At 40.1% G+C, this 27,721-nt stretch overlaps 1 protein-coding gene across 1 annotated transcript in view; it reads left to right on the forward strand.

Moving 5' to 3' along the window:
* Positions 1 to 27,721, forward strand: part of LOC112045723 (protein fork head-like) — a 62,423-nt gene that overhangs the window by 14,940 nt on the left and 19,762 nt on the right. Inside the window, exon 3 of the mRNA XM_052890833.1 lies at positions 13,169 to 13,433. Within this exon, the coding sequence (XP_052746793.1) occupies positions 13,169 to 13,433 (265 nt within the window). The remainder of the gene's footprint in view (positions 1 to 13,168; positions 13,434 to 27,721) is intronic.

Genomic DNA, 27,721 nt, shown 5'->3' on the forward strand with positions numbered 1-27,721 from the left:
GCAGGTTTCCTCACGATGTTTTCCTTCACCGATTGAGACACGTGATATTTAATTTCTTAAAATGCACACAACTGAAAAGTTGGAGGTGCATGCCCCGGACCGGATTCAAACCCACACCCTCCGGAATCGGAGACAGAAGTTATATCCACTGGGCTATCACGGCTCTTGCCACCAAATGTGCGACGTTCATACTTTCGTTCCTCCACATAACTTGGTCCTTGCGGCCACTGGGGGCGGTTATAGCCGGGAGTACGCTATATAGGTCCCTAGCGTCGAGCGAGTCGCAGAGACTGACCGTAGTGCACCGATCGCCTCTAGCTCGTGGGTGGCCCGCTAGCACATTTTTACACATGCATTCGAGTCCTCCGCGCGGCATCTAAACTAGCGGATTTCGCAATGAGCGTTTACTCTTATTACGTCTAAGAACATCGCCGCCTTCTTTAATTTATCTTCACGAGGTATCGAAATTATCTCCTTCTATATTTAATTGACGGCCGCGTGGCGCAGTGGGTAGTCACCCTGCTTTCTGCATCCACGGTCGTGGGTTCGATTCCCACAACTGGAAAATATTTGTGTGATGAGCATGGGTGTTTTCCAGTGTCTGTGTGTATTTATACATTATATAAGTATTTATATGTAGTATATAAATGTATATGAATATTATAATATAAACTATCTTAGTACCCATAATACTAGCTACTCTGTATGCTTACTTTGGGGCTAGATAGTGATGTGTATTGTTTAAGTATATTTATTAAAAAAAAAAAAAATACATCCTGCATCGTTTTGTCCGGTGTCGATAAGACGGCAGACTTGTAAGGATACGTGCAATATTGAGTGCTTTCGTAAAATTAATAAAAAACTGATGCAACGATGACTTGTTCTGATGATATTGTGGTGGTCACACACACATAGATTGTAAATGAAAATGCTACTTAAGCATTTTCGTAATTATGACGAAGTCAATACGGGCGGTTTGTCGCCAGTCGTTACCTAACCGTTGTAACTGATAGTCAATATAAGTGTTTTATCAGTGGAGCCTACTATTATTTATCACCCATAACCGCTACCCGGGACACGACATACCTTACTCAAACCCCAATATATAAGTATCCAAATAGTACTAAAGTGATATAAAAATATGTTCTGGTGAATTTTATGGTATTTCTTGTCAATAATCTTGTTTTTTATGTCTTATATTGAACTTGAATATCTTCTTTTTCTTTTCTTTGGTGAACTCGTAAATGCTTTGAATGCGGAATCTATCGGAAGATTGTCTTAGTTTAATATCCTCTATATTACTCGTCAACTCTGTACCATCCTACCACATCGTGTCCCCCCTTTAGTAGTAATGTTAGCATTCGTCTTGTACTAAACTATCTGCGTCGTAATTCACGCCGAACTAAGGCGAACCCGAGCTGCAAATCCGATAGAAACATGCAGTCGTCAATTTATACGCAGAGTACCTTACTCGTATATTGATAATGATTTATGATGTAAATATTGTTTATTATAAATTGTTCAGTGATGACATGAAAAACATGTCGGGCAGGGAAGGTGAGTGTTGATGCATTCTAAAGGGATCCCTTAAGCCTACTCCCAATGTCACAAGTCCTGGGACTTGCTCGAGGGGTTTCCTCTGCCACAAATTATTGGTACGATCTCTGTCGCTACTATACCTGTCACACTTATTCTAGTAAATAATAAATACGACAGTTTTATCAGGTACGATACAACAAAAAGTAAATGCTAAAGAGAAGACATTTACGCTACCTACATACTACTAACGGCAACGAATTTGATCAATAATAATTTGCAATACTTAATAAACTTAAACCAATATTTTGCAATACATTTTTTTTCTTTATTAGTATCACCCCCTCTTCTATTTATTATTTATTATTACTCCTAAACTTTTCTTTAAGCTTGGTGATGTAAGATTAATATGTACATATTATTACTAATCGTATATTATTTTATATAATTTTATTATTTTATAATGATTGTTAGCGACGCCGCAAAAGTATGTCCGATCGGTCCGTGAGCTCACCCTGGGGTCATGCCTGAAAATCAGCACTACAGCTCTCAACTGTAGTATCGAGCTGAGGCAGCGCCCCATTCAGCTGAATTTCTTTATTATATTATTATACTAAGTACAGACAGAGGAACTTTGTAATTTAAGTAGGTATCTTTAAGTAGTTTGTAAGCTCTGTTAGTATTAGTTTGTAATTTCTTCTTCTTTTTTAATTTGTATTTTTTAGCTGAATGAAGGATTTTATTATTATTATTTTTCTATCATTTATTTATTACTTCTTTTTTTAAAATTTTTAACAATATAAGTATAAAATACAAAACATTATTAAAAATTTATAAAAAATTTTTTTATTATTATTATTATTAATATATTTTGTCCATGATACCCCAGTGGATATGACCTGTGCCTTTGATTTGGAGGGCGTAGGTTCGCATGCGGTTCGAGGCATGCACCTTCGACTTTCAAATTGTGCGAATTTTATATTAAATTAAACATCACCTGTTTGAAACGGCGAAAAGTGCTAACTCAATCTACGGAACCCGACACTGCGCGTGACCTGACACGCACTTGGCCGATTTTTCGGACATATACATGTAACAGAGTACTTCACTATTTTACAGTCTCTCTTCATGTTGCTCCGTGATCAGTTTCGATAATTACATTGTATGTATGTATACTCAAATAGGATTGCTCTTTTTATATGTAGATAATAAGATAAGATAGTTCAGAGTTCGCAACTAACTTACTTATGTTATCACCACTAATTGATAACAACATAAGAAATACCTAACCGTTGAAAACATAAATACATGTTTTTTTGAAGTCGGGCGAGCAGCGAGCGTGTGCATCGGCAAAGCTATTACTCGTATACCCAATTTTCTTTTTCTATTTGGTTTTGACGTTTCAAATACCATTTCAAATACCCGCTTTTAATAGGAGAGGATCCGCTTGCATGCAGGATATAAAATACTTTGCATGCAGTAAACAGGTCGGTGAGGATCGTTTTATATAGGAGTTCTTACCTACTAATATTATAATTGCGAAAGTAAGTCTGTCTTACCGTTTCACGGCTACTAAACCGATTTGAATAAAATTTGGTATTGAGATAAAGTGAACCTTGGAGCAGAACAAAGGCTAGTTTTTTCCGAAATAATCCACGGTTTAAAAAATCTTGAGAGGTATTATGTACAAAAAACCTGTATACACTCGACAAAAATAATCGTCGCGACACCACACTATTCAATGCGAAATAGAAAGACGAAACGAAAATAACTGGCTTGCTTTCTATGAGAAAGAGACAGATAGACCGAAAAACACGCGCACGCCGCACGACTTACAACTATAGCAAAAAGTGTCGTTACAACTTTTGGTCTTAATTTTTTTCCGTCTAGCCCCCTTTCGCAACGCGCGATAAGGAACTTCGTTCGAAGAACATATTTTACGTGAACGAAGTTGCAGGCGTCCGCTAGTACTCGTAAATTAATAAACTTAACGTCCTGCAACAGAAGACATTCCGCTCATTGCAGAGCCCCAGCCGCCGCGCACCGGCGACCGCCTCCCGCCCGAAACTCGATCTCGAAGTGGCTAGGCACGTGAAAAGTCACTCACAATATATCGCTGCACACGTCCTAAGTACCGTCTTAACTCTACAATGAGCCTATTTCACGACCCACTTGGCTTTGTTACGTTTTTAATTGCCACTTACAACAAAAATGTAATCGAATTTTGTAAAGAATACAAAATACGTGTGGCACTCGTGAACTGCCGCGGCTAAGCTGTTGCATAGCATTTTATTTTATTATTAATTTATGCAAATAAAATTATTAATTTATTTTATTTACGCAGTATTTTATTCTTTAGAAAAGAATAAAAAAAATGTCTTTACTTTGAGCTGAAATCGAACTCAGGTTAAATATGTTTTGCCCCTTAGTTTCACACCACTTGTCCAGTTGAATCGATATTATAATGTCGAAATGTGTAAACTTGATGCACGGCTTAGGTGTTAGATTTATTTTCGTTACGGAATTTCTTGATTCGGTCGCCGCGATAAAAGCTATGCGATATATAAAACTTTGCGGCGATTTGACTGAAATTTGGAATTAAAATAGATTTTACTCAGGATTAACATAGGCTACCTTTCATCCCGGAAAAATCCATGGTTCCCGCAGGATTTGTGAAAAACTGAATTCCACGCGGGCGAAGTCGCGGGCGCCCGCTGGTTCGTCTATATTTCTCTTCACTGGTCGTATGTAAATAATAACGACCATCGCCGTAAGGAATTTCTTCTTTGAAATGTAAATTCAATGAAAACTCGAACCTTGAACCTCAATCTAAAACCACACTAACACCGGCCAACTGGACCTACTCATACAAGTCAAGCTTCGCGTGTAGGAGTACTATATTCGCCCAAAAATAAATGTTAGCTTCTAGTGATTAAACTAAATATAATAATTAGTAGTACATTAATAACCTCATGGTCTCGCTCGGGTAGTACCGACAAACACACACACACACACACACCGATCAGCGACACGCGTATGAAGCCAGTCCACGTGCTATTTGTTTAATAAACGATGTTTATTCACAGTGTTCACTAAATCTGTTTTGTAAACACAATATGAAATTCATTGCCAATCCGCGAAGTGTATAGGGACGCAGCGTATCTGCGAAAATCGGTCGGCTCACGATAGCCGTCTATCCATCCATCCACCTTTCCATCCATCCATCCATCCACCCTCAAACTGCGTACTCCACCCGTTGCCACTTTAGCTTATGTGTCAAACTATATCAGTCACTTTGGTTCTTCTGAGTTCTCAAACTCTGATTCGATTTCGATTACGCAGAGATACTCAGAACGTGCAGTGATAGCCCAGTGGATATGACCTCTGCCTCCGATTCCGGAGGCTGTAGGTTCGAATCCGGTCCGGGGCATGCACCTCCAACTTTTTGTGTGCATTTTAAGAAATTAAATATCTCGTGTCTCAAGCGGTGAAGGAAAACTTCGTGAGGAAACCTGCATACCAGAAAATTCTCTGCGTGTGTGAAATCTGCCAATCCGCATTGGGCCAGCGTGATGGACTATTGGCCTAACCCCTCTCATTCTGAAAGGAGACTCGAGCTCAGCAGTGAGCCGAATATGGGTTGATAATGATGCTGATATAACTATTAATGTAATTTATAAGATTTTCGTACAAAAACGAATGATATAAAAATATAAAGCATCGACCTTGACACGACAAAACATTATTTGATTCAGTTGTAAAAATAAAATAATCTGAAACACACGTATTTACAGCTGTGAGTGAAATAAAACAAAAAACACTTCATTGTAATCAAGTTGCTTGACGACCTCCGTGGCGCAGTGGTGTGCGGTGGATTTACAAAACGGAGGTCCTGGGTTCGGTTCCCGGCTGGGCCGATTAAGGTTTTCTTAATTGGTCCAGGTCTGGCTGGTGGGAAGATTCGGCCGTGGCTAGTCACCACCTTACCGACAAAGACGTACCGCTAAGCGGTTTAGTGTTCCGGTACGATGTAGTGTAGAATCCGAAAGGGGTGTGGATTTTCATCCTCCTCCTAACAAGTTAGCCCGCTTCCATCTTAGACTGCATCATCACTTACCATCAGGTGAGATTGTGGTCAAGGGCTAACTTGTAAAGAATAAAAAAAAAAAAAAGTTTTCATACATTTCATTATCTCGTTTAGTGCTAGCTCAGTATATTCAGTATAGAGCAAGGTTTCTCAAAGTGGGGTACGTGAATCCCTAGGGATTCGCAATTCGACGGTAGGGGGTTCGCGACGAGATTTACGTAATGGTGGCTTAATAACTGATACCAAGTGAGAATTAAGGTTAAAATTGTCCAAAATTACTCCTAACATTGAATCCATTTGCGACAAATAAAAACCTTACTTTCTTCGATACTCAAATTTATTTTTTTCTGGGTTAGGGGGGGGGGGGGTTTAGTAAGGGGTTCGTTGTCACTTGGAAATTTTAACTGGTGTTCGTGGAGCCGAAAGTTTGAGAAACCCTGGTATACAGGAGTAGGAGTGTATAGTGTATGGACTCATGGCTCCATGGTATGGGGGAAGTGGAGCCGAATGCCAGTCAGGGACACGACTCGGCAGTCCTTGTGTGCCGGTGGGAACTGCTAAGACTTTTTAAATATTCACAAATTCATTTCCAGTACGTGGGATCGAGTCGGGCCATTAATAACATGGTTATTTTGGTGTAATCCTATGGCCCCGACTCCGCATCGAACTTCGTCTCCGTGTACGACTTTCTATATTTTCATATTAGGTAGATACTTATCGCATCACTACATAGTATAAAACAAAGTCGCTTTCCCTATATTTAAGACTATATATAAAGCTCTTTTATTATTGGATCAGCAAACAAATAACCTATAATACTAATAGGGATGATGACAGTTTTTTATATTTTATATATATTAAGAGTACGCTAATAGTAAAGCAATTTTGTAAAAGTAACAGGGTATCTGCGATCATTACTTTCGGAGCTACAGGGATTTAAAGAGTCAGATTTGCGGCGCCGCCGCGGATCCCTGAAAAACGCCCCATACAAAATGGTACGCACTTATGACGTAGTAGGCAATTAATGATCGTTAGATTTGTATGGGCGTTTAAACAAAATTACTAATATCTTTGTTATTTTTGCGTTTATGTCTATAGTTCACATATTAAAAAATGTTACATTTAATGTAAGGAAGCTAAAACTGTATGTATTTTCATCTAATTACGATAAAATATTTTTAGTAGATTTTGAAATTTTATAATCTTATTTATTTTGCAAATATCCAGTCAATCTTCGCTTTTTATGTATAAATTAGTTCACATTGACCTTATTTACCGGAATGTATTATAAAAATCAATATATTCAAACCTAGTCATCATCCCCATTCCTTTTCTTCTACTACAATACTATGGTGGCGGCAGATTGTTCACTTTACGGGTTGACTCGTATTTATTGTTTGATTTTTCCTGTTAATTTAGTTTCCCATATATGTTAATTTTGTTATTTTTTTTTACTCTGTTCTTTTTTGTTTTTTGTTTCATTATTTTATTTTACTTAGTATAAATTATATAATATGTAATCATGTATAAGTTTTAAGTTAAGACACGCCACGTAGACACGTTCGTGAACTCACAAGGTTTCACCTGAAAACCAGCGCTACAGCTCGCTGTGGCATCGTGCTGAGGTGGATACCTTTTTGTCCACGACCAGATGTATGTAGTGTATGTTCTGTTTGTTTATTTTTATTTATGTGTGGACAAATAAAGAGATTCTATTCTATTAAATTCTATATCCCTATAAATTCCTATGTATGCTAAAATTTTCAAAACTACGCTAAGAATTTTGATTTAATAGTTATAGTGATTGAAGAAGAAGGTTTATATGTATAACTAGCGACCCGCCCGGCTCCACACGGGTGCAATGCTGATACCACAGTAGATATCTGTGCTGATACTAAATACACTACAGAAAAACTGTGAACGTTGTAGGTATTTAAAAACATAGCGGTCCGCTCCGGCTTTGCACAAAGCTTCTTTACGCTGCGGCTACTGAAGCGATTTGGCTGAAATTTGGAATGGAAATAGATTTCACTAATTTCTTATATGTCACCGTAAAATAAATTATAAATACCGTTTATAATTTATTTTACGGTGTACACTTCCCGTGTTCGATTAGGATGAAATTTTGCACACGCTCAGAGTTCTGATGACAATACATGACTAGCTAAGAAACGTCATTACAAATTCAATATGGTGGCCTCCCCAAGATGGCGGACTGGCTGTTTGAAATGATATGATATGGATATCAAAGGAATACGAAAAAAATGTCACGTGACTTAAATCCAATATTTATAATTTTTAGTGCGTGCTAAAAGCGTGTTTTTACAAATAGTCAACTGACGTGACGTTGACCGAGGCCTCCCACCAGCCAGACATGGACCTGAATCGGCCCAGCCGGGGGTCGAACCCAGGCCCTCCGTCTAGTACCACTGAGCCACGGAGGCCGTCAATATGTCAGAGGAGGAGATGTGGCCGACAGATGTACTTTAGTCTGGAACAGCGGGCCCAGCGGACAGTGGACACACACAGGACGCACACTGCGCCGGGCGGGGCGAGACCTGCTCCGCCGTAGTTGTCGCGTACACGTGCTCGCTATATTTTTCTAATTTGAATATTAAATCAAATGTCGCGGAGCCGATAAATACGACGATGTCTATTTTTGAATACGTGGGACGCTTTCTCTCGTGAATGAACAAGTTCACCCGCGATGTGCTACGTGCGCGCGAGGCACAGGCGACAACGAGCGCTGGGATTGGCGGAACGGTGATGCCCGCTGCCTGATACTTACGTTCCCGATGATACTTGAAATTTCGCATTGCGCAACTTAGCTAACTTCCGAGATGTCGCAAACCTTTAATCGTATTCCAAAAATCACAAACGCTTTAGTGTTTATACATACGAGTGTAAGTAGATCGTGCGATCAATGGACCACGTCTACATGCGAATTTGCACACTGAGTTGAAACATCTTTTCTAAATACTCGCTGACGTTACAAAACAAATCTATCTATCTAAGAAATTTCGAATAACCAACATTTTGAAGTTCCGCATCAAAAACATAAATTGTAATTTTCAGGACTTATAAAGGAACATAAACGAACGAATCAAAATAATAATTAAAGAAATTAAAAAAACCCTTCTGCATAAAATTCAAAAACTGAAAAGTAAAAAAAACAATCAGAATTGTAAAAAGCAGTTAGAAAACAGTGTAATTGCTTTCTACACGTGTGAAATGAAGTTACAACTTCACTACACAAACTTTCTCGCACCTATAGTCATCCGCCTCGCGTATTTTGTATAGACAATTAATAAATAACGTTTTTCTAATTGCAGTTTTCTTAATATGACGACGATGTACCATTTAAAAATTTTCATGACAAGCCCTTGAATTTTATACCTACCCATATTGCAGTATTCCAAAAAAAAAAAATCTCCACGTGTCTATAGCGCCTCTCAGTCGTCATTTTATTTTATTTTAGCCGCACCTATCTAAAACACTTGGGTTATTAACACGAATCTAAAGATATATTATACACTAAAATCCGTTCAACCGGTAGAAACAGTGTGAGCGCTCCCATCCGCACCCGCGACCGCGCCCGCTGCCGCTCGTCGCTCGCGCCGCGCGTTATCGCTGAGACAGAGTCGCTCGTCGAACTGATTTGTTCGCAACAGCTGTCCTGCACCTATTACCCGCTGATACACGTTCTCGGCCGGCCGTTAGCGAGAGAGAGATGAAATTCGAAAATCATCCACAACCGAGCGAGATCGATTCGTTCTCTCCGATTCACGCGATATTTATTCGTTGCATCTTGACACTCCAGAAAAAAATCTCGTTTCGAAAAATTTCGAGCCAGTCGCGTTCGCTGGCAGGCAATTTTTCTTGCATCTATATAAAGAAAATAAATATTTGTCGACAATTTCAGATGAATACAAATTTGCTGCAGTTCAACTTGTCAGTGGATAATATGCTTTTTTTGAATACGAGTGCAACAGAAAAGCAGAAACTACTGCTTTAAATATTAACTTCTGTCAATACCCGCTATGACTAAATAATTCGGAATGAAAAGCATTTCCGAGATGCGCATGCGCCGCGACACCCACGCGTCTTGTATCTTATAAAAAAGCCATAATATTATAAACTCAGAATACAGAAAACACCAGAAGCATTCAGCCGTCATAACAAAGCACGCAATTTTGTCCAAAAATTGTAACTGTATAACACGTCACACAACACAATACTCAGTACCCAAAAAATAAATAAATACCCAAAAAAGAGTACAGCGGCTTCATTCCTATGCCCGATCACACTTCCTGGAGTTTTCTGTATTCTGAGATTATAAATTATTTTGTTAGACGATCATGAAAATAAAAAAAATCAGTGCCAAATGACATAATATGAAGTAGTCTAGGTCATGTCGTTCAAACGTTCAAATAACTTTGTTAGATTATTACAAAAACGAAAGTAAAAAGTTGCGGTGACTCATTATTTGAATAGTACACAGATATAAATTATAACCCTGCTGCTCTAGTCCATAGCGTCCAAGAAGGTATATTGACGAAATGATGTATACTTTGACGTTCACCGGCGGTAACTTCTGTCAGATAACATGCGAGTGAGACCGCGGGGCGCGCCCAGTCGCACTGGACGATTCAAACATATCAGAATTTCTAGGAATAATAATACCGAGCGACGATCATCACTCAAACTGTAACCGGCAGTGGCGGATTTACCAGAAGGCTGAGGGTGGAGCCTAGGGCGGCAAATTTGGACCAAACATTTTTGCTTACAGAAAGAAGTCATCATCATCATTATCAACCCATATTCGGTTCACTGCTGAGCTCGAGTCTCCTCTCAAAATGAAAGGGGTTAGGCCAATAGTTCACCACGCTGGCCAATGCGGATTGGCAGACTTCACATACGCAGAGAATTAAGAAAATGGTCTGGTATGCAGGTTTCCTCACGATGTTTTCCTTCACCGTTTGAAACACGTGATATTTAATTTCTTAAAATGCACACAACTGAAAAGTTGGAGTGCATGCCCCGGATCGGATTCGAACCCACACTCTCCGGAATCGGAGGCAGAGGTCGTATCCACTGGGCTATCACAGTACCGAAAGAAGTAAAACCATCATAATTTACAAATTTACGTAGCGAGTTCACAGACAAAACGTATCTTAAAAAAAATAATGAAAATTAACAAAATACTGATGTAATTAAGACTATAGCGTACAAATTTTAAAGTTGCAGTTTTAGTGACAAAATAAAATTAAATGAATATGATTGCAAACTAGGTTATGAGCGGCAAAAATTAAATGGTCGGCGTAACAGAACTCTGAGTCGAAGATAAAGCTGGGCGACTGCACGTGCGTAGACGTGCTTAGGTATAAGATCTCGCCCGCGACCAGCGACTTTCAACCAGCGACCGGCGACCACACGTAGAGTATTGTGTTGACCTTCAGTGCTTTTCTGCAAGCTCGAGACTCTGATATTGTACATTTTGTTTATTTTCGGTAGGATTAAATTACAACCGCGTGCAATCTATACTCTCAAATCGCAGGTGTTCCGATAATATCTGTCGACGCAGCTACTTTTGTGTAAGCAACGCTAAGTCGTCATCAATTTCTCAATCGCCGCGCGTCTACTGTTGGAGGTATTGCACATCAACGCAGCGGGTGGTCTCTGCCCGCTGCAGAGTGCAGCTTCCCGATACTCGATGGATTCTTGGTAAACATTCTATCTTTACAGATATTTGTTTCATATCGATGTGTGTACTATATGGAATCGACTGCCGCTACTTCAGCGCTAGCTTCGGTAGCTTTACCAGCGGCTCGCACGCAAGCGGTTCCATCTCACAGGACGTTTCTGTCCGAATCGCCGACATAACTCGCGCCACGAGTGGTTCGCCTCGTACTCTGGACGTCTGAATACCGCGGCCTGAGGCTTCAGAAATATCGAGTCCCTTCCGATCTACCGAAAGCGATGTTTCTAAAGCAGCAGCAGATTGCGTAGCTTGATGACGTAGTGGGGGTCGATGAGGTACTGCTGGATGCTGTATGCTCAGCCTCAGTGCTCGGAAGACCTCAAGACGTCAAGATGGACGTGGGCCGTGTGTTGACTATGACGATAATTACAACAGCCATAGAAGTATAGTCAAACTAGAAGACCTAGTTGCTCGAAAAGTTGTCAACTTCGATCTCCCGTCTATAATAATACAAGCGAAACGGTCAAGCTTCGTTTTAACTTAAGTCACTTCTTCGTTATCCCTACCCTACCCTCACCCCCACCCTACCCTACCCCTAAACTACTCCTACCCTACCGGGCTTAGGGGTTTGAAAAATTCTGAAAAGTTTCAATTTCACAGCAAACATTAACCAAGCGATCCGCCATTTATTGAATTCATTTGTTACAATAAATAAATTAATTAAACAAATAAAAAAACCCGACTGCATAAATTATACAAAAACTGAAAAGAAAAAAAACAAGCTCAGTCCAGAAGTGTAGAAAGCAATTAGAAAACAGTCGGGACCTATTATATTGAATAGAATGATTTTCGTCTACATTTTTTTACAGGTCCTGATTTATTTCACACCTTTTTAGTAACGATAGATGGTGAATTTCGGATTTATTTGTTGGTTACATGTTACAAAGTACGATAATTTATACAGCTACGTCCAACCGAGGTTAAGTAAATATTCAAAAAGATCTACGGAACCCTCGGTGGGCGAATCTGACTCGCACTTGTCCGATTTTTATAATCAATATATTTAGTTTAGTATATTTTAGGTGTTATATAACTTCACTTCATAAACCTCGCACTTTATAGTCATCCGCCTCGCGTATTTTGTATAGACAATTAATAAATAACGTTTTTATAATTATAGTTTTTTTTAACATGGCTATGATATACCATTTTGAATTACCCACAAAAAGCCCTTGATTTTGATACCCATGTTGCAAGTTAAAAAAAAAAACAAATTTTTCACCTCGAGTCTATAGCGTCTCACAGTCGTCTTGTTGTTGTTTTTTTAATTTCACCTATCTAAGAACACTTGGGTTATTAAGACAAATCTAATGATATCTTAATTACGTAAATCCGTCCAGCGGTTTGGAAGACATGAGGTAATAAAGAATATTACATACATACATACACACATACATACATACATACATACAAGATACGCGCGAAAAACATAACCCTTCTTGCAGTCGGGTAAAAAATGTGATAATTGAAGAACCGCACTATCGAATTTGTGCAAACTTCACATTAACCATCTACTAAATAATCCGAACGAAGTATAAACATTTAGCTTGGATAGGTTAGGGATAGCCCGTTCTTTAGTTATTAAATTACAACGGAAAGTGGCATTGATTTTTATATATATAGGTATCATTAATCGGACTTCTTTCCATTTCAATAATAAAATGATTCGCACTAACATTTAAAAATAATACGCGGCAAAAGTCGCAAGCGTCTGTTTGTCCTTACCTACTTAAATTTCAAAATATGTATATGTTTCGATCGGTAATATAATTTGAATTTGACAGGAGCTGTCCATCCACGCGGTGTCCACCCACGAGCTGCTGAAGCCCAAGGACGAGCCACACAGCATGAGCTCTCCGGGGCTATGCGCCGTGAGCTGGACACATTCAGGTCAGTCACCGCTTACCAGTACATGTGTCGGTCGACAGGAGAAGTTCATCAACGTGGTGACCAAGGCCTCAGCCCGGAGCGAGTCCTCCGTGTCTACTTACCTTGTCGAGGAGGCCGAGAAAACGGCTCACACGTTGCGTGCAGGACTCAGGAGGCAGGGTTATTACCCACTTCATCGGTCGGCCGTCTGACACGATGACGTCCTATGACTAGATGACCGAGCGTCCCTCCACGTTCTTCGTAACATCGAGTTTTGTCGTGGAAGCTATCTCGTGGAATAAATAAAGACAGGCGTGGCGCAGTGGTATAATTTACCACTGGTGGCGGTGGATTTACAAGACGGAGATCCTGGGTTTGATCCCCGGCTGGGCCGATTGAGGTTATCTTAATTCTTCCAGGTACGGCTGGTGGGGGGCTTCGGCCGTGGCGCCAAGCGATTTAGCGTTCCGGTAAAATATGTAGAAACCGAAAGGAGTGTGGTTTTTATCCTACTAGTAACAAGTTAGCCCGCTTCTATCTTAGATTGTATTGTCACCAGGTGAGATTGTAGTCAAGGGCTAACATATAGAGAATAAAAAGAATAATTGTAAAGATTTGCGGCATCCGCACCACGGCATTCTGAGACATGCCGCGAGATAAGGCACTTCCGTGTTGCTGGTACAATAGCATTTAGATTAGTACAATAAATAACGCTATTAGCAGAGAAGTTTTCTTTACGACAGATGATCTATGTGTAAACGATAATAAGTAGTTAACAAACGTACTAATTAAACAATGAATGATTCCAAAGGTATCTGTGTCAATCGGCTACGAGGAAAATCTCCGAGTCTCGAAGTGGGTGTTGGAGCCTCGAGCGGCTGATCTCGTCTGTCGCGACTAATTGCCGCGTGTTCAGTTACTCGTATCGGCCTCGGGCCCTAAAGGCTGTGGAGATGTGTTACCGTGACTTCGTTCGCTCTATTTTCTGCCTCACGTTCGACTAGTCTGACCGGTCTCCTGACTTGCGCTTCAAATCCTGAGCTTAGAACTCATCACGCTTCTTCGATAATGTTCGCTGGGCGAGGATCGTTTAGACCAGATGGTTCGTCACCAAGCCGACGTCATTCGTGTGCGAGGCGCGGATTCGACCATAGACTATTTTTTCTTCGAATTAGAGATAAATATGTTAAGGGTAGAAACCAAAGTAAACAATAGACACCCCGTATTCTCGTATTGTGGCTTTTCGTACATGCCTACCATCATATCATGGCGAGACGACTCACGCATACACTTTATGAGTATTAGCATACTTTTACTTATTTCCGTCATTTGCAAATGGCAATATACCTACCAGTAATTCTTATAGGGTAAATGAAGCAAACATTTTCAGGCCAAGTGCCAACAGAAACTCCCATGACGGTGAAATTCTCGCATGTAATTCATCAATCTGTCTTTATCGATTCTAAAAGAAATATAATACTTTTGTATTTTTAACGCTAAATAGTAAAACGTCGATTATCGACGAGAACAAAGTTCTTTACGGTTGTCTTTAGGATCTGATCTCCCTCTTTCGTCATTAACAAACTAGGTTCGGCTCACGGTTTAGCTCGAGTTTCTTCTCAGAATGAGAGGAGTAAGGTAACATTTACCAATCTAATAGTCCACCACGTTGGCCCGTTCAATGCGAATTGGCAGACTTCACACACTAGATAATTAAGATGTTTTGAAGAAAAGTTGATAGTGCATGCCCCGGACCGGATTCGAACCCACACCCTCATTTTTATCAGTTTACTCGTTTACCTCAGAATGGGAAGGCAGTCTGAATCCACCTGTGGAGCAATACTCACGCTAGTGTGCAACAAGTGTCCGCACTCAATGGGAACAAGGCACCCGCCCGACAAAGCGCGCTGTCTTATAGATTGAGATGTAATAAAAAAGGCCAAGAGTGAGCTGCTTCACCATATTAACTCACCGTATATATATAAACGTCACCTTAATTTCTCCACGGAAGATCAGCACAGTATCCTTACGGACACTGCAATATGCTGAGTGGTGACCCTTTTAGGATCACATCATGCTAGTTGCAATGTATTTAATTTATTGTTTTTTTCTCTCTCTTTTCTTTGTACGATGTGTATTCTGAATAAACTTTTCTTTCTTTCTTTCTTTCTATATAGACTTTTGCCCCAAGTAATAAAATTGAAAATTTTGAAAACCGCCAAAGGTCATGAAATTATTAATTACACTCTCGATAAAGTCATCAATGTCCTCTTTCATTTGAGACCTTACTCGAGTATATTTGCAGACGGTTATTCTTCCCCACTTTCACCCCTCCCCCCCCAACTTTTAAACGGCTCAACCGATTTTTATCAAACATGTTGTCTAAGAACACTCGCGCACAAGTTACCTTAAAATTGAAATCGTTGCATCCGTTCGGCAGCTATGGTGCCACGGACAGACAGACCACGACTGATGCACGTTACTTTCCCGCACGCACGATTTCACACCCGCGAAGTCTTTCCCCATGTCGCCCGCATATCATGGGAGTGTTATCAACGAACTTGCCAGACTATAGTTGCGAATAAGTTCCTTGTCATCGACCTTGTGAGATAATTGACGCGTGAGTTTACGTTTGGAGATTATTTTTAACTGACTTCCAAAAAGGAGGAGGTTCTACGTTCGCCTGTATGTATGTTTTTATGTATGTTCAGCGATATTTCCGTCATTTGTGGACCGATTTTGAAAATTCTTTTTTTGTTTAGAAGGATTTACTTTCAGGGTGGTCCCATTTTTTTCATGTCCGGATCTGATGATGGTATCCAGAAGAAATCGAGGGGAACTTTCGAAAATCGTAGAGACGGCTAGTGCGTTTGTTAGTGTTTCCATAAGGTATTTTAAACCACTACAATTTTATGAAGGTCTGGAGTTGGTCTGATGATGGAGCCGAAACACAGACGATGGAACTCGTCAACGATTTACAGCAGTTACCTTTTGTTTGGGCTTGATTAATTTGTATTGATGAGAACTTTCCACCTAAATGTGTAGTGTCTTACTCTTTAATATGTATTCGTAGTATGAGCTCAGACTATGAGCCATTATAAATTGACGATCCAAAGTTAGTTTACATCTAATAATATTTGTATGGACTTTATATTTGTAAGAACTAAGTTTCAACGATCTCTTTCGGCACTTCATCTGAGTTCACGTAAGCGGTGACGTCACGGTTGTTATCTAACACCCGCAGTTACTTCACAAACCTTCCTAGAACCTTCAGCGTTGAGCGTTATCGACTAAAAGAACAATTACCCTTTGTATAAGCTATCGTACTTTATCGGAACAGCCGGCGACGCAAGCCGTGAGTCTTAGTACAAGGCGCGAAGGCGCAATGCTTTGCCGCCCGGCCACCCGTGTCGCCCACCGTAAACACGGCGATTGTAAGTATCCGATTTCTTTTCGTAAAGCGATTCGTGGCGATTCGTAAATAGTACCTCTTCGGAACGCTTAGTAAAAATTTGTCGGTAATTAATTGACGATAGAGCCGTAATAGTCCAGTGGATATGACCTCTGCCTCCGACTCCGGAGGGTGTGGGTTCGAATCCGATCTGGGGCATGCACCTCCAATATTTCAGTTGTGTGCATTTTAAGAAATTAAATATCACATGTCTCAAACGGTAAAGGAAAAACATCGTGAGGAAACCTGCATACAAGGGAATTTTCTTAATTCTTTACGTGTGTGAAGTCTGCCAATCCGCGTTGGGCCAGCGTGGTGGACTATTGGCTTAACCCCTCTCATTCTGAGAGGAGACTCGAGCTCGAGAACCGAATATGGGTTGATAATGATGAATTGACGATATCAAGTGTGATGCATTTGTTTTAATTAATTACGACCTTCTTCCCTATAGGCTTCTCTATTTTATGGGAAAGGAGATTTGGAGTTTTGAACCATCCTCTAGATCTCATAATACCTGTTTGTTCTTTTATTTTTTCTCCGGTTGTTTGTAAATTATGGGGCGATTTTCACACGGTTTACAAAGACAGAATAAGTTTTAGCTTGAAGCTTTAAGTTTTTCTTATTTGAGATCGGAGGTAAGAAAAAAACGAATTTCACAAGGCGGGCCGATAATTTTGTTTATTATATCAGCCATATTTTTTAAATAATATGACCAATATTCCTATTTCCCTCCAACTATACATGTTTTGTACTTCGCACAATAAGTGATAAAGCAATCGCAAAACGAATAATCGATTTGATGTCGCAAATAATCGATTTAACTTGTAGGTGACGATACATAGGATGAAATCGATTAATGTCGATGTCAAATCGATTACGGTGTAAGCTGTTGTAAAACACGCTACGCATTTAATACCAATATAAACTTTAATACGAAAACTATAATATAATACGATGTCGTAAGCTACGTACCTCGATTAATGTACGACACACTGAAGCACTGGACATTTTAGTAAATAGATAAATTGGGTCGAGTGACAGGTTATTTTATGATTACGTTTAGGCGTTTGCAATTACGATAATAATGCCAATTGTAGATTTTAGCGTAAACGACAATAGTAAGCTAATTTTATATTAATTACTATAAATAATTACCCAGAAAACCAGTTATACAATAGATAGCTCAATCAAACGCAAAGCAGACGACCTACACCACCGAAACAATAAAAAGCATAGGCCGTGCCAGAGCGTACTTTAATTACCATAAATACTATCTATCATTATAATATGTTGTGTGTGTTTATTATATTATGTATGTGAGTTTATAATACAGGTTTATTAACAATAGAATACTTAAATCGTAAGTACTGTGGTTTAAAAAAGAATATCTATTCTAATTCTGTCCATGGAGAATCATGCGTGGTCTCAAGAGAGACTATTGGAACCAACATGTCCATATGATTTTCAGTAAAATCATCTGCTCCTTCAACTTCGTTCTGATCTACCCACTCTAAGCCGTTGGCACTTGCGCACAGTAACTCATTAGCTCGTCACGTGACAATCCGTGAGGGCCGCACTTTGCACATACGTGCTTGCTTAGCTGGTGAATATATATGAAAACCCGCCAAAAATTAGTTATTAAAAATATTTACTATACATATTTTATATATTTTTTTATAGATTTTTAATATATTTAAAATACATTTTTTTTGTACTTCGAAATATATATTTTTTACATTTTTTTTCATGAGGAATGGTGATTGGACAGTCAGTAAATGTATAACGTCGAGGTATAAATGAAATTATTTTTTTAAGAACGAATTAGGAAATGATCTTAATCGTATTACGATTACGCTTAAGATTAAATCTTAAGCATGTACAATCTGGATTAAATTGACCAAAATAGTATATATTTTTTTTGTTTCATTCAGAAAAAAAATTACGTGATATTTGCCGAGACCCCCCCTCCCTCCAACGTAAGATTAGATGAGATTTGACTCGACCCCCTCCCCCACTAAAACATCTCACGTAATTTATGAACGCCCCCTAACACTATAATACGACTTTTCAATAATCTTGCGTTTAATAAAAACTTTGAAAATATTGAATTTATTTTAGAAACGTATTTTTGTTTATTTATTACGATTTTACCCCAAAAGCTTTTTAAAATTACATACTGTATCAGCCTTTATTCTGCAACGGGGACAATGTCGGTCTATGGGTCCTTTTTAAATATTCCCACGACAAAACAAAGTTTAATCCCATATTAATTTTTGTCGCTTGCTCTAAAAAATATGTAAAATCTATCTATTTTTGCTTTACAAATTAGCCCTTTAGTACTATCTCACCTGATGGAAAGTCATGATGCAATCTAAGATGGAAGCGGGCTAAGTTGTTAGGAGGATGAAAATCCACACCCCTTTCGGGTTCTACACGACATTATACTTACCGGAACGCTAATCGCTTGGCGGTACGTCTTTGTCGGTAGGGTGGTAACTAGCCATGGCCGAAGCCTCCTACCAGCCAAACACTTATTTTTTACGCTTATTGGTACTTAAAGATGTTACGTTGCTGTCGGTTACGTAATCGGTTCGTTAACGTTAATAAAACTAAATTTACCTCTTTATCATACCGTTTGAAAATGGTACTTGTAACAAAATTAACACTTACGATAATAGTGTCGCTTACTATAATATGACGGTCGTAAGTCGAGTTGTACCCCTAGCGGATGTTTTAAAACCTTTAACCTTTAAGTAATAAAGGATTTAAATTAAGGCTCATCTAGAGCAGGGTTTTTCTAAGTTTCAGCTCCACGAACCCCTGTTAAAATTTCCAAGTGACATCGAACCCCTACTAAACTAATAAACCAGCCCCCCCCCCCCCTCCAAAGAAAAAAAACAATTTGACTGTTAAATAAGGTTTTTATTTGAATAAAAGGTAGCATAAAGTACCAAAAGAAATGTCTTTGTAATAATAAGGTGTGCTTGTTTCTTGTCGCAAATGGATTCAATGTTAGGAGTAATTTTGGACAATTTTAACCTTAATTCTCACTTGGTATCAGTTATCAATCCACCATTACGTAAATCTTGTCGCGAACCCTCTACCGTCGAATGTCGAACCCCTAGGGGTTCGCGTACCCCACTTTGAGAAATCTTGAACTACAGTATGTAATTGCACGAAATATGATCTTAAAACTCTCTTCTTAATCTAAACTTACAAATCTTTAAAACTCGGAGATTCCACCAATCGTTGCACCAGAACTAATCAGGTACAAATTGAAACTAGAGAATACTTGTGACCTTATGCGAAGCTTTTATTTTAAATATAAACTAAAAGATGTTTCCTTTTACCTACTGTAAATAACTACCGAGGTTCTGATATTTGATTCCCCTTGCGGATTTTTTTTAAAACCTTTGAACTTTAAGGAGAAAGGCTCATTAAGATAAACTAGAGTATGTAATAGCACGTAACTTGAGTAACTTGATCTAAAACTCTCGTGTCTATAATCGAAAGGTTACAAACTACAGTGGAGACGTTATTCTATACTATTTCCCGGCATTGCTCTAATTAAAGCCTATTTTCTTCCGAGTATAGCCTATCGTAAAGTGAACCAGAACTAATTACGACTTGTGACCTTTTGCGAAGCTTTTATTCAAGTATAAACTCAAAGACATTTCCTTTTTAACACGCTTATTAGCTTCACTTGTAACTACGTATGTAAGAAAATCTTGGAATCTTAATTTGACCCACTTTCCGATTAGAATGAAATTTTGCACACGCTCTGAGTTCTGATGACAATGTATGACTTTATGAAACGTCATTACAAATCCAACAGGGCAGCCTCCCCAAGATGGCGGACTGACTGTTTGAAATCCATCCTCATGACATGGATATCAAATGAAAGGGTTTACTGTTAGAAGTACGAATAAAATAGTCGCGTGACTTAAATCTAATATGGCGGACGTCCAAGATGGTGGACAAGCTATTTGAAATGAGATATGAGTATCAAGCGTTTTAGAGTTTTTTTCAACTATTCATGTTATATCTACTGTAAATATCGTTATCAACCCATATTCGGCTCACCTTTGAGCTCGAGTCTCCTCTCAGAATGAGAGGGGTTTTCAGACTTGACACACGCAGAGAATTAAGAAAATTCTCTGGTATATGCAGGTTTCCTCACGATGTTTTCCTTCACCGTTTGAGACATGTGATATTTAATTTCTTAAAATGCACACAACTGAAAAGTTGGAGGTGCATGCCCTGGACCGGATTCGAACCCACACCCTCCGAAATCGGAGGCAGAGGTCATATCCACTGGGCTATCACGTCAGATGTAAATATATACCGGCGTAAATGACGTGAAACCTGCGCGTTACATCACTTTTTTAAAAAGTTTAGAAAGTTTCATTTTCCACTGTAACCAAAACTCGACATGTTAATGTTTTCGACACCCCAGACAGGGACCACATACAGCCGACTATTGACTTCCCGTCAGCTTCAGATGTTGAGTAAGGGCCACCGCACATTGCGCGACGCACTGCGTTTGTTACCAATAACTGTAGGCGTTCAAATTATTAAATTGTGAGCCATGTTAGCCCAGTGGATATGACCTCTGCTGAGAGCCGTGACAGCCTAGTGGATATGACCTCTGCCTCCGAAAATCCCAGCGTCAAAGTACAGAAGAAGGCGTGCGCAACGACTATTAACAATTACTATCGAAATTTCGCTTGAAAAGAGGCTTCCGACGTCGGCTTCTACCCGTACCGCCTGAAGTCTCACGCTCGTCTATTGGGCTAGTGCCAAGTGGAACTAGTCCGGAGCCCGAACCTCTCGGATACCCCTCGCAGTCCCGTGCAGCCCTCTGCCAATGTATGATGAAAAAATATATTTTTTTTTATTCTTTACAAGTTAGCCCTTGACTACAATCTTACCTGATGGTAAGTGATGATGCAATCTAAGATGGAAGCGGGCTAACTTGTTAGGAGGAGGATGAAAATCCACACCCCTGTCGGTTACTACAAGGCATCGTACCGGAACGCTAAATCGCTTGGCGGTACGTCTTTGCCGGTAGGGTGGTAACTAGCCACGGCGGAAGCCTCCCACCAGCCAGACCTAGACCAATTAAGAAAATCTCAATCGGCCCAGCCGGGGATCGAACCCAGGACCTCCGTCTTGTAAATCCACCGCGCATACCACTGCGCCACGGAGGCCGTCAAAAAATATAAAAACACTTAACTTCAATAAAGGAACATATTAATTACTGCAGTTTTCGCAGTCTGTCACACAGTAAGTAAGTACACAATTACAACCGCCGGGTGTCTGTGGGTGATGTCACGAGCGCCGTACATGGATGCAGCAAAGTAAACATCGCTCCGAGCATTCCGCACGCAGCGAGGACCGTGCCGGGCGCCGCCACACATTACTCGGTGCTTGCAGTGTTCCGCACAAGCGTGCTCCACTGCTCCTCGCACATCCGAAAGCTAACCATCAGAGATGAAAAAAAAAACATGAATGACAAAGATTGAGACGTTCTCAATTTAAAGTGGTGTGACCGTGAGAAATAGGAATTCATTTACATATATACGTGTCCTCGTGTCTTCGGTACAAAAGATAGCAGAGCCTGCTTGCGTGAATCATCAACTGCATGTAAACAATTCTGATGCATTTTTCGAATGAACAGAGCTACATTACTAAAATACAAATTATTGAGCGAACTGAATACCAAATACCGGTACCGAATTACGCACATTAGTAACGCGTTTCAATCGAACAAATTAAAACATACCAACATTATCCAATAGTAAAACCGCCAAACCATATTTTCGATATTTAGTGTAGGAATCTGGCCATCGATACATACATATACATTGATGGCTGATGTTTCATTGTTTACTCTCCTGAGTGAAAAGTTGATGGCGCGAGATGTCCAAGAGAAGCTGCCAAGCAATGCGCCTGAGACGATTCCAGTTAACGCCTTTCGTCGTCATCAACCCATATTCGGCTCACTGCTGAGCTCGAGTCTCCTCTCAGAATGAGAGGGGTTAGGCCAATAGTCCACGCTGGCCCAATGCGGATTGGCAGACTTCACACACGCAGAGAATGAAGATAATTCTCTGGTATGCAGGTTTCCTCACGATGTTTTTCCTTCACCGATTGAGACACGTGATATTTAATTTCTTAAAATGCACACAACTGAAAAGTTGGAGGTGCATGCCCCGGACAGGATTCGAACCCACACCCTCCGGAATCGGAGGCAAAGGTCATATCCACTGGGCTATCACTGCTCTTTAACGCCTTTGCGTATCGCCAATTGCACCCTACATGGATTTGTTATTGGATAATGAAGTTATGAAAAAATATATTTTCAAATAAATCAATGAATTGCTGAGTAAATGGTAAATGAGGGACAAAGATGATAAAGATAACAGATGGCAGAGCGACTGTGAAAGAGATTTTTTATGTATAAGACAGTTAAAGTAACTGATTTTCAGTTTGCAAAATATTTAACAGGGTAGAAAGTGAACAGGGAACAGCAAAGTCTATATACACGCTGACAAAGTCACGGGCATCAGCAAGTTACCTATACATTTATGTCGTCGTTATCAACCCATATACGGCTCACTGCTGAGCTCGAGTCTCCTCTCAGAATGAGAAGGTTTAGGCCAACAGTCAACCACGCTGGCCCAATGCGGATTGGCAGACTTCACACACGCAGAGACACATTTATATATATTATAAATAGTATTCACCACAAACTACCGATCGTTCCAAAGTTTCTAAAGAATAATGAAAGCGTGTCGAGTCTTCGGTATAATCGCTGCTCGGCGAGGGGGCACCAGTTTCAGCGGCTTTGCTCTGCCCCGAATCCCCTTCCTATATATGATGTTTACAGCCTCTGCAAGCCCCCAAAGTGGGCCAATGATACTGATACTGAAACCGTCTAAGCTCTCGGATCCATGACGTACAATCTAAAACTAGTGATTCTCAAGGATCCAGCCTGGAAATAGCTCGAGTTTTAATGGCCCGTCGGACCGGACGGCGTAAACGCGGGGCGGTTTACGCACGGAATCGAACCCACTATTTTGAGCCGTATTAAATCTATCAATGAGTTTCCGGCAGCGCTGACACATAATATCGCCAATCAACTCGCTCAATGAACAATGCGCGATCATAAATAAGTACGAACGTTTCCACTTCGCTTTGGGTTGTTGCGTCTATGATAACAAAATATTCTGGATCAGTCCTGAATCTAAAGAAACCAACCATTTTGGGCCCAGCATCTTACAGGACCAAAAATCCTTTATTTTATAAACCAAAATTACACAAAATAAGATTCAACTCTATTGCCTACGGATTCAACTCTTAAGTTGCCTATATCTATATTATGTAACTGTCGATAAAACTGAAATTAAACCAGTCTGAAACTGATATTATTATTCGAAATAAATTACACTAATTTGAAAATTGTAATGGTTTATTCATCAAATTTGGGTTCAGCAGCAATATATGAAAAATGGTCGGTCTCCTTTTTTATAGTTTACTTTTCATACGTTGTCCCATCACATACCTTTGCACACATTGCCTGATGACGTTGTGTAAAGAGCAGTCTCTAAAAAAAGTGTTCCCAACTTCCAAATATGTAATGTAAACAATGATATATTATAAAATATTGTCCTATATTTCTGATAGTTATAATAGTCGACCCTACAACATCATTCTACTGCCACGAGCTACACTACCTTCTCATTCGTAGGTACACTACATCTTATATTTATTGCCTTTTCCTTTGTAATCGAATGAGTCCCATCATTTTCACGTCGATGATGTCGGTGTGAAATCTGAATTAATCATAAAAATCTACATTAAAATTGCGAAACTTGATTAAGTATGAATTAAAAACTGTCCTAAATAAAATACAAACGTGGTGACAGCAAATCAAAACCGATACCGGCTATATTGGCTGCGTTAGACTGGCTTATATTGAGCTTCGGTTTACTGAAACCGAGTTTCAATTAAATGACATTTGTTATTAGTGAGATATGTTTTGCAATCTTCTGCAATGAGAACATTCATTCCTTCAATCCAGGAGGCTTCTTAGGTCCGAGACTTAGACACAACAAACACCTCATGATTCGAAACCGTCCTATTCGCTATCCACTGAACGAACAAGGTTCGTTAAAATCAGACGAGTAGTTTTTGTTTCTATAACGAACACACAGACAGACAGATAGACAAAAATTTTACTAACTGCATTTTTGGCATCAGTATCGATCACTAATCACCCGCTGATAGTTATTTTGGGAATATATTTCATGTACAGAATTTACCTCTCTACAGATTTATTATAAGTATAGATGAGAGTCGGAAGCGAAGCAGCTATTTCCCTCATTAATCAGAATTGCCCAATATCAAGTGTCGGGCTCATAGCGGCGGAGTCGGTGTCGGTACGTTTCCGGTACTGTATTGTGCCTGAGAGCCGAGGTCAAGTTTCGTTTATTAATTGGCGTTTATCCATAAACAGCTTACCTCGAACTATACCTACAACCTTTGCAATCGGCTTACTCTAAAAGTAGATATATGTCCCGGCAAGTAAGTTGACCCAGTGAATGACCTCTGCCTCCGATTCCGGAGGGTGTAGGTTTGAATCCGGTCATGTGGTGCATGCCCCACCTCTAACTCCTCAGTTATGTGCATTTTAAGATATTAAATGTTTCAAACGGTGAAGGAAAAACATCGTGAGAAAACCTGCATAACTGATAATTTTCTTAATAATTTTCTACGTGTGTAAAGTTTACCAATCCGCATTGGGCCAACGTGGTGGACTATTAGCCTAACCCTCATTATAAAAGGAGTGCTCAACAGTGAGCTGAATATGGATTATTAAAAATGAATGAGTTAAAGATGATAATGATGATTACGCTGTACATTTAGCGATCGAGAATCCGAATACCGAACTCGCCTTTTTATTGTTTACAAGTTAGCCCTTGACTACAATCTAACCTGCTACAATCTAAGATAGAAGCGGGCTAATTTGTCAGGAGGAGGTTGAATATCCACCCCCATTTATGGTTTCTATACGACATAGTACCGGAACGCGGTTAGGTGGTAACAGGCTACAAAGCCTCCTACCGGCTAGACCTTGACCAATTAAGAATAATTCTATCGGCTCAGCCGGGGATCGAACTCAGGACCTCCGACTTGTAAATCCACCGCGCATACTCTACGCCACGCTTTTCTGTTACACTTACACTGGTCTCTTCAAAAGCCCGTGCTTCTTTATTGTTAAAAAATCCAATGACAGTAGGTATATAGCTTGACAAGTTCGTTCGTAATTACGGATGTACCGCGCGGGTGGGAGGCGTGTAGCGATGAATGAAAAACCCACCTCGACCCCTCACCAGGTGGACTCACGATACCAAGCGAATCGCAGGGTTTCGCTGGATGCAGGATTGTGATGTTATGAAGTCCCTACAGAAGGCCTATGTTCGGCAGTGAACGTTTCATAATCATCATCGTCCACTGCAGGACATAGGCTTCTTGTAGGAACTTCCAAACATCACGATACTGATCCAGCAAAACCCTGCGACTCGCTTGATGTCGACCTCGTGGGGGACCTGCTGGGTGCGTCAGTGGACGTTTATCAGCTGATATTATGATGATGATGAATGGTGATAACAAAAGTATAAAACTGAAAGCATCGACAAGTGCAGCAGGTGAGCGGCGCTGTAGCACAACAAGCCAGGCAGCAAGTGTGTGTTACCTAACCCGGGTAATTCGCACACGGCACCGAACTAACGTTTCACAATTGTTATTTGTTATTAATTTCACGATCGATACGGTTTTAATGTTTTATAAATACGCATTGTTGTACGACACAATGCAGCTCCGAACCCGACGCTGCGCCGCTATCTGACGCATTCCGCGACTACTGCAGCTCGCTACGGCTAGTTGAGAATGTCGCTTCGCCCGATATTACAATTACAGATAATAAAATAATAAAATCTTTATTAACCAAATATAGATACAAAAACCAAGTATTTGATTGGTCGTGGAGACCAAATAGGCTCCAGGCCAAATAGGCCAAATTTTCTTTAAACCAGATGTTTTCCGTTGAACTAGGACTTAAAAATACATTACAAAAAAGTAATACGCCAAAGGAAGCGGGCTAACTTGTTAGAAGGAGGATTAATCCACACTCCTATCGGTTTCTACATGACATCGTACCGGAACTCTAAATCGCTTGGTGGTATGTCTTTGTCGGTAGGGTGGTGACTAGCCACGGCCCAAGCCTCCCACCAGCCAGACCCGGACCAATTAAGAAAATCCAATCGGCCCAGCCGGGAATCGACCCAGGACCTCCGGTTCGGTCAGCTCGAGTCTCCTCTCAGAATGGGAGTGGTTAGGCCAATAGTCCACCACGCTGGCCCAATGCGGATTGACAGACTTCACTCACGCAAAGAATTAAGAAAATTCTCTGGTATCCTGGTTTCCTCAACATGTTTTTCCTTCACCGTTTAAGATACGTGATATTTATAATTTCTTAAAATGCACACAACTGAAAAGTTGGAGGTGCATGTCCTGGACCGGATTCGAAGCCACGCCCTCCGGAATCGGAGGCAGAGGTCATATCCACTGGGCTATCACGGCTTCTTAATAACTGAGTCTGTTCTTACATAATTCAGAATTGAGTCTGTAAGACGGCAATGGCACAGGTCACTGGTACAAAGGTGCAGAGTTTTAGGTATTAGGTAAAGTTACACGAGTAATATATTGAAATTTTGCCAATCTCGAGCGTACGTGCCTCCCAATATGGGATTCTCGGAATTCAGCCGGTTTGTTGCCTGTGAACACGCAACGCACGCCCGCTAATCTATGTAACTATACCTACTACCTATTTACAAAATAAACCTGTACCTATTCCAAATTTCAGCTTTCTAGACTTAGTTGGTATGTGTTGAAGAGCAAGACGAACAGTAAGTCCATCGTCCATCGTGATCCTTATCAGCCGATGGACGTC

This window comes from Bicyclus anynana, chromosome Z (genome assembly GCF_947172395.1).
Source record: "Bicyclus anynana chromosome Z, ilBicAnyn1.1, whole genome shotgun sequence".
NCBI lineage: Eukaryota > Metazoa > Arthropoda > Insecta > Lepidoptera > Nymphalidae > Bicyclus > Bicyclus anynana.